The 8530-nt window shown below is 50.8% G+C and overlaps 1 protein-coding gene and 1 pseudogene across 5 annotated transcripts in view; one reads left to right on the top strand and one right to left on the bottom strand.

Moving 5' to 3' along the window:
• The window catches only part of LOC105464438 (GTP binding protein 1), a 28651-nt gene that overhangs the window by 2036 nt on the left and 18085 nt on the right, over positions 1-8530 (bottom strand). For all 5 annotated transcript variants that reach the window (XM_011712344.3, XM_011712349.3, XM_011712350.3 and 2 more), the window contains 6 exons: positions 6059-6173; positions 4328-4472; positions 4038-4220; positions 2808-2943; positions 1995-2173; positions 487-687 (listed from right to left, as the gene is read on the bottom strand). In XM_011712344.3, coding sequence (XP_011710646.1) covers positions 487-687; positions 1995-2173; positions 2808-2943; positions 4038-4220; positions 4328-4472; positions 6059-6173 — 959 coding nt within the window. The remainder of the gene's footprint in view (positions 1-486; positions 688-1994; positions 2174-2807; positions 2944-4037; positions 4221-4327; positions 4473-6058; positions 6174-8530) is intronic.
• LOC105464437 (thioredoxin-dependent peroxide reductase, mitochondrial pseudogene) lies at positions 6208-8130 on the top strand (annotated as a pseudogene).

Genomic DNA, 8530 nt, shown 5'->3' with positions numbered 1-8530 from the left:
GCAGGAGACAGCTGGCAGGAGAGGCCGGGTAAGAGGCTCACTGGCACATCCCAAGGCCACCTGCCCTTCAGGATGTGTGCACGTCAGGGACGGGACAGAGGAGGACCCTCTAAGGCTGTGTCTCTCAAACCTGCTGGACTGCAGTGCACACATATATCACCTGGACACTCACACCAGCAATACTTGCAAGACTTACTACGAAAGGGAAGCTTCGACATTTTTCTGTTCTGTTTTATTTCATTAAAACCAAATGCTAGTTAGGGCCAATTAAACTGGTTTCAGGTGGGCTGTATTCCCTGATTTGGAAAGCACTGCCTTATAGCTTCTAGAGACAAATGCCTCACACTTAGGAGCACTTCAGTGCCAGAGTTGTTGAGGAGACCTTGTAGCCAAGCTTGAGGCTTGCCTACATGTCACCCTCACCAAATCAGGGTAGAAGCCACAGCCCCCACCACCATGCCAAAGCCACGAGGGGCCCACGCTCACCTGAGGCTGGAGACTGCTGGACGCAGCTGGCTGCCCAGCCCCTAGACAGGAAGCTTCATCTCCAGGTGGGGGTGCTCCTACTGCTGGCCCGCCAGATGGGCCCCCCTCATCTCGTTTCGTCAGGGGGCCCTTTTTCGTCGACTGCATTTTAATCTGCTGGGGCTTGGAGTTCATCGGGGAGTTGTTGGTGGTCTGGAGCAGCTGTGGGAGCCATAGAGAGAGGCTGAGGCTGGAGCTGCAGGGCAGTGGCACTGGCTTGGCTACCCCCCCACCCCCAGCCCCCTTCTCCCAGGGACTCCTCATTCCTTGATCTTGCCAGTTCAGGGCAAGACGGATGGCAGGAAGGACATGACAGGAGGCAGTGGGGATGAAGAGGCATTCTCATCCCCGCTCAGTAGCCCAGGACTGCTATGGCCCTGGGCTCATGCCTCACTTCCTGCCTCTGCCCAGCCCAGAAAGGCTCCATCCTCTTCTCTGCTACAGCTGTTGTTCCTACAGGGAAATCGGTGAACCTTGCTCCCACCTCCCACTCAGTCCAGGCCCCAGAGCCCAGAGCCTGCACAGAACCTGGCAAGTGGAGCTCCGGGCTCTCGTTGCTAAGCTGGTGGAGACTCCTCAGAGCGTGAGCTGCAGCTCCAGCCCCAGGACCCTGCTGCTGCTCCCATAACAAAAGTCTAGGGCAAGTGTTAACTCCAGGCCTCCCAAAGAGACCAAGTCAATGTCTCATCAGCTGGAAACATTTGAAGTTTGGCTATCAGAAATCTTGAAAGCTGTCAGCCAGAACTGACTGACTTGCAATCTTCCCTTGTGGCCCAAGTTCTCTCTCATACAAAGCACAAAAGAAGCCCAGTGAGTCCCAGAGGACATTACAATGTTTGCTGCAGGCTTGGCCAAACTCAGCAGTCCCAGGAGCATGCAGGTCTTCGAGGACATCTGTAGCCCCAGGGTGACCATGCCTTGCCTTTTCTAGAGGCAAGGTCAGCCAAAGACTGATTCCAAGATCTCAGAGAGGCTGGGGCCAGTACCTCCTTTGTACGGAGCAGGGGTCAAACCCCTCTACCAAATGCCCCTCCAAGACCCAGGGTAAGGTCTGCAGTGGGCAAGTGTCCAGGACACACAAACAGCTTAAGCCCCAAGAGAACTGAGGCCCATAACCCCCTGCACTCACTCCAACCAGACCTCTGCTCTGAGAGGAGACCTTAGGCATGGCCCCAGCGAGGCCACAGGAACCTGTGATAGCACCTTGGAGGCTGAGCCTGGCTGGGCCCAGACTTTCCGTCACCAGTTTTCTATGGAAAACCATACCCCAACCCTACCTTCTCCTCTCCATGGTCACCACCACTGCCCAAGACAGGAGGCCATGGGATACCTCTAAGGGAGTAGAGAGATGGCACCAAGGCTATACCTCAGTGGGTCCAGCTCTCCCATGGCAATGACTAAACCTCTGCCCTGTGATCAGGGTGGCCCGAGTGCTTCCTGGAGGCAGGCAAGGTCTGCCCTGGCCATACCTTGGTGATGGTGCCGACAGCCTTGGTGCGGCCTTCCCGGAACACCAGCCGCTGGTCTATGTGCAGGTACTCAGGGGTCTTGATGAAGCGGAAATGTACAGTGGCCTTGTCCCCAGTGCGCAGACAGTCCTTGTCCATGCTCAGAATGGTGGCTGTCTGCCTGATGCTCCCACAGTGCACTGTCAAGGGAGCCAGAGGTCAGGATAGGCTGGAGCCACCTGGTGGCTTCAGGACAAGGGAGGCAGTGAGTGAAAGCATGAAATACGCTTAAGCTGTGGAGGGGTGGGGGCTTATCTCTGGGGCTACAGACCCCCGTGAAGCCTGCTCTTGGCTCTGATCCTGCCTTACCATCTCCCACATTTTCCTCCAGCTAATGCCCACCCATCATCCCCCACCCCCAGGCCCTGTGCAGACAAGGGTCCGAGTTCCTGGGATTACAGCACACTCTGCACATGCGCCTCCTCACTGGACTGTGGGCTTCTGCGGGGAAGGATCCTTGCCCATCTACCTCATCTTTGTTCCCGGCACCTTAGCAACACCGCTGGGCACCCAGCAGCATTCAGCAGACCTTGCTGAAGGAATGCATGTGAGGTCCCTGAGGACAGGTCTGGGCCTCAGAGCCCAGCCCTCAGTGTTTGTGGGAAGGAATCAACACTGTGGCTCATGGGTGGAACAGAAGGAACGGCATCACTAAACAGGAAGGAGACCCACCGCCCAGCTGCAGCTGGAACTAGGGGGCCTGGGTTGCTGGAGCACCTTCTGAGGGGAGCTAGCACGAGGGCCTCCTGGGCTGGCAGGGCCTTAGACACCTACCCATGGCCTGGTAGCGCGGGCTAATTGTGGTGGGGTGGTGGAGGACGAGAATCTCGGCCTCAAACTCCCAGGAGGCTTGGGGATTCAAACGTGGGGAAACCATCACCATGCCCTTCCGGATGGACGAGCGCTTGATCTGAAAGAAAGAGGGAGCCCCAGCCCTCAGGGACAATGATGCCTTCTGATTTCACCCCTGGTCCCAGGGACCAAGAGTCTTTCTAGGGATAGGGACCACCCCAACTCTGCCTGGTTTCCTCACCACCTGGACCACAGGTCTTCTAGGGTGGACAGCACGAGCAGCCTCAGTGCTCCATGGGAAGACTCAACACTACTACTGGGGTTCAGGAAGGCTTCATGCGGGAATCAGCACTTCAGCTGCTGGGCCATGAAGGACGAATGAGGAAGCAAAGGCAGGCAAGCATTCACGGGGAAGGAACAGGTGAGCATGACCTGACCACTGTGGGGAAGAAAGTCCTACTTTTCCTGGTTAATTTGGTTGGTGGCTAAAGGTAGGTGACCCCAGAACTAGAACCCACCCCAAACCCCAGGAGATAGAAGGCTGAATGGGAAGAGGATTTGGCACAGATCCCAATGGCCCTATGTAGAAGGATCCTTGCACAGCAAGGATACTTCTTTTTTTTTTTTTTTTTTTTTGAGACGGAGTCTTGCTCTGTCGCCCAGGCTGGAGTGCAGTGGCCGGATCTCAGCTCACTGCAAGCTCCGCCTCCCGGGTTTACGCCATTCTCCCGCCTCAGCCTCCCGAATAGCTGGGACTACAGGCGCCCGCCACCTCGCCCGGCTAGTTTTTTGTATTTTTTTAGTAGAGACGGGGTTTCACTGTGTTAGCCAGGATGGTCTTGATCTCCTGACCTCGTGATCCGCCCGTCTCGGCCTCCCAAAGTGCTGGGATTACAGGCGTGAGCCACCGCGCCCGGCCACAGCAAGGATACTTCTATCTGACCTCACCACTGAACTCAGGCCACCCTGCTCAGGCACCAGAGGGAGGAACAGAGCAGACAAGGCAGGCATTCCTCACTCTAGCACTTATAAGCTGTGGGTCTTGAGCAAGTCCCTGGGCTATGAGCCTCAGTTTCCTCATCTGTAAAAATGAGGGCAGTAATCCCGATCTTGCAGAGCAGCCATGAGGACTGGAGTGGGTAAGTAAGGCATCTGGCCCAGAGCCTAGCATGATGGAGTCTGAGGGGAGTGTTCAGTATCATCGCTACTCACCTTCTTCAGCGCAAAGGATGCTGTCTGGCCACCCCGCACCTCCTTGACAGGCATGCGCTTGCGATGGATGGATTTGACAGCAATGGACAGGAAGTTACCCAGGGGGTCTGGGCCCAGCAGCAGTGTGTCATTCAGCTTGATCAGGCCTCTCAGTGTTGTCCCCGACACCACTGTCCCCACACCCTGCCAAGGAGAAGACCCTGGCCTCATAAGTGCATCCCCAGCACAGACCCACCCCCTGATGCCACTGTAGGAAATGCCTACCCAGCCACCCGCCCAGAGCCACCCACCGGGACGGAGTAGGTGTCATCAATCTGAAACTCAGCAGGCTCCTCCTCCCTGTAGCTGGTGCGGGGGGAGAGGAGGTTGAGGAACATCTTCAGCAGATCTAGGTTCTCGCCTGTAACATTGGAGATCTGGAATATCGGGCACATCCTAAGCAGAGGGAGGAGAGGAAGGAAGAAAGGAGAGAGGCGCTTAGGAGGCTAGCTCTGCTCTGACACAGGGCAGGGGCAGCAACAGGGCTCGAGGAGCAGATGCTGCTATTCATGACTCCACCTCTCCCTCTTCCGAGGGCTTGACCTCTCTGCCCTACCTAGCAAGTTCCTGGCTAGCCCTGCTCTGAGGCCTTCTTCTCTCACTCAGTTCTGTCTCTGACACCTGTCCTCTCCTCTCTGTCCTCCACCACTGCCCTAGTTTAGAACCTCATGACTGCTTCTTCCTCAAGCACACGCATGCTTGCTTAAAATCCTTAACCGCCTTTCCGCTGCAGAGAAGACACTCCAAATCCCTCTCCCAACACACACAGCCCTTTGCTTGGGCTTGTAGCCATCTCTGCAGATTCACTTCTCGCAAATTCCTATATTCCAGCCACACCAGAGAACTTTCCCTTCTCCTAAAACCTTGGCACTTTTCTGCCCTTGTGGATTTGCTCACTCTGACCTTCCTTCCTGAATTCCTTCCCTTTTACGCAACTACCAGGCCCTCTCACCCTTCAGAGCTCATCTCAAATACCACTTCTTCCGTGAAAGCCTTCCTGGGTGGACACTCTTGACTCCTCTGAGTTCCTGGAGAGCTTTTTCTCTGTTACACATGACTGCCTCTGATTTTTCATCAGAGTCCTGTAAATGGTCTCTATCGCTCCTACTCAGGGTGAATGAATTAAAATCCTTGAGATCAGGAATTATACATTCCCCACAGCTCCTAGAATAGTGTCTGCACAGAATAGGCACTGGACAGTATCAACACGCTCAAATGGGGCTGTCTGAAACGTGCCCCCTCTGCTGGCCAACTGATGGTACTGAAGACCACATCAGGGTAGAGGCACAGGCAAAAAGCCAGGCTGCTCTGGGCCTGGCACTATAGACCAAGCTCTGGGCGAAGAGGCAAAATTGGTAGAGTTCACCATTATCGAGACAGCATCTCTAACCAAGGAGCTGAACCCCTTGAGGACAAGGATTGTGTTCAATTCAACTCTGAATCCTCAACGTCTAGATGAAGAGTCTGGCAGAACAAACATCCAGTAAATATTTATGGAATGAAAGAACACATTAATGAGTAAATGCCAAAACTTATCTATGATTAGTGAGCTTTTGAGGAACAACAGTATAAAAAACTGAGTTACAAAAATGGCTGCATATTTACCATCCATCAGCCAGGCAGGGCATTAAGTGCTCTAATGATTCATTTCTAACATTCACAGGAGCCCTACAGGGAAGGGAATGTTATTCCCATTTCACAGATAAGGACACTGAAGTCTCAGCCGGGATGCCAACCTCAGGAATGCCAGCACCTCACAATCTGGGTTACATGATATTGCCCCTGGGCAACAATGCTGGCTTGGGAGACCCTGGGCTAAGATCGGAAGCATCTATTTCTTCCGATCTCTGAATAGGAACAGGTGTTGATGTGGTGTTTTCACGAGACCTCATGCCCAAGCTGACAGCCACTCCAGGCCCATCACTCACTGTGGTCCTGCCTGCAAGGGTGCCTGTCTGAAGTGTGCGCTCCCTACCCGTTACCTTTCGGAGCTGAAGTTGGAGGCTGTGACAATCACATCATCCTTGCTCTGCACCAGCACGGGGATCTTCCGGCAGCCTGGTGACTTCAGCAGGCGCTGTAACAGCTTCAGGGTTTCTTAAAGGGTGAAATGGAACAGAATTAGGGGGACACAACCTTCTCTTTGGCCAGGCTTCCAGAGCAAGATGGGTCCACCCATTACTGATGCAAGCAGGAGACAGACACAGATAGATGGACCAGTATTAAATGCCACAATGCCTGGAGAAGCAAAAACGAGGATGAAAACTTTGGGTGCTGCTAGAGTAAGAAAAGCATAGATGGGGCCCCTTTTCTAGGGTTCTGCGTCTGAAACCTGGCAGATTTCTCTTATGTCTGGACGACCTGCCTCCTGTAAGCATGTGACTTGAGGGTCCCCAAGAAAAACAATTCAGTTCACACTTCAGTTCTCAGAATGCACTATTTCCTGGAAAAAAAAATCTCATCCAACAAAAAGGATCTCTTAGACATTTAGAAGTCTACAGAGACCTTATTATGAGGCCTCCCAAAAGGATACTTTTCTACAATCTTTAGCAGTGAGGGAAAAAGGCACGAAGGCCTAGTCCTGCAACCCTGTGTCAAAGCTTTGGTGGTAAAAGGTAATCAGACCCTCTGTCCAAACTTCCCCATATATATCCAGCTTAGCTGGTAGAGCCCAACTCCTTCTGCCTGAGGTCACCTGAAAAGAGATGCCAGATTCAGGAGCTCAAAATTTCTGCATTTGGAACCAGAAGGAACAAGGAAGAGGATAATTCTAGGCTGTGCTCAGACCAAGAACTATAGGGGAGGAAGTAGCAGAAGATTCTGGGCTGATGGAAATTCAGGCCAAGATCTAAGTACAAGACAAAGCAAGTTTCGCCTGCATGCACTGAAGATGGCAGCTGCTGTGGGAAGGCTGCTCCGACATGTGAGTGCCATTCCTTGGGGGCATTTCTGCCACTGCAGCCCTGCTGCTTCTGGGAAGAATGAGCTTGACAAACATATTATGGTCCGGTTCTGGTCAAGCAAAATTCTTTAGCACCAGCTCCTCATAACATGCACCTGCTGTCGCCCAGCATGCACCCTATTTAAGGGTACAGCCATTGTCAATAGAGAGTTCAAAGACCTAAGCCTTGATGACTTTAAGGGGAAATATTTGGTGCTCTTCTTCTATCCTTTGGATTTCACCTTCATGTTTCCTACAGAAATTGTTGCTTTTAGTGACAAAGCTAAGGAATTTCACGATGTGAACTGTGAAGTTGTTGTGGTCTCAGTGGATTCCCTCTTTAGTTGCCTGGATAAATACACCAAGAAAGAATGGTGGTTTGGGCCACATGCACATCCCACTCTTGTCAGATCTAAGCAAACTTCCTGAGACTACGGTGTGCTGTTAGAAGGTCCTGGTCTTGCACTAAGAGGTCTCTTCATAACTGACCCCAATGGAGTCATCAAGCACTTGAGCATCAATGATCTCCCAGTGGGCCGAAGCGTGGAAGAGACCCTCTGCTTGGTGAAGGCGTTCCAGTATGTAGAAACCCATGGAGAAGTCTGCCCAGCAAACTGGACACCGGATTCTCCTGCAATCAAGCCAAATCCAGCTGCTTCCAAAGAGTACTTTCAGAAGGTAAATCGGTAGATCACCCATATGTATCTGCACCTTCTCACCCCAGAGAAGAACCACAGTTGAAACCTTTTATCATTTTATAGATGACTATCTGTAGAAGGCAAGGAACCAATTGTGTTTGTATTTATAAATATTACTCTAAATGTTTTATTTTTGTAATACTGGGTAGGGCCTTTTAAGCATGGTTAGTTGCTAGTACAAGGAATCCTTTATTGGTAACGTCTTGGTGGCTAGCTAGCTAGTTTCTACAGAACATAATTCACCTCTGTAGAAGGCAATTCTTAGATCATGTCTTCAATGGAAACACTCTTCTGTCTTAGCCTTACTTGAATCTTGCCTACAACAAAGTAGAGCAACACACATTGAAAGCTTCTGATCAAGGGTCCTCAAGTTTTCATCTTGAATGTGTTTGTATTAAACTGAATTTTCTTTTAAGCTAACAAAGATCACAGCTTTCAGTTGTTATCAGCAGTCAAATGTAACTCCTGAAATGAACGTTTATGTGATTGGAGCAAATGTGAATCGTATTATTTTAAAAAGTGGCAGAGTGACTTAACTGATCATACATGATCCCTCATGCCTGAAATTTGTAGTTTACGTAGTCATTTTATTTATTTTATTCATTAGTTAACTTTGTCTACATATATTTCTAGATATTGATTAGTGTCATGATTATAAAGAATATTTATTGGATCCAGGGATTGCATTTTGAAATTATTATAATTATTTTCTTTGCTGAAGTGTTCAATGTAGAGCACATAAAAAAATAAACATATTGTAAAATAAAAAAAATAAATAAAAATAAAAAAGAAAAGAAGTTTCTGGGCTAAAGCCG

The sequence above is a fragment of the Macaca nemestrina genome, chromosome 15, assembly GCF_043159975.1.
Source record: "Macaca nemestrina isolate mMacNem1 chromosome 15, mMacNem.hap1, whole genome shotgun sequence".
NCBI lineage: Eukaryota > Metazoa > Chordata > Mammalia > Primates > Cercopithecidae > Macaca > Macaca nemestrina.
This window is presented reverse-complemented; position numbering and strand designations above follow the sequence as displayed.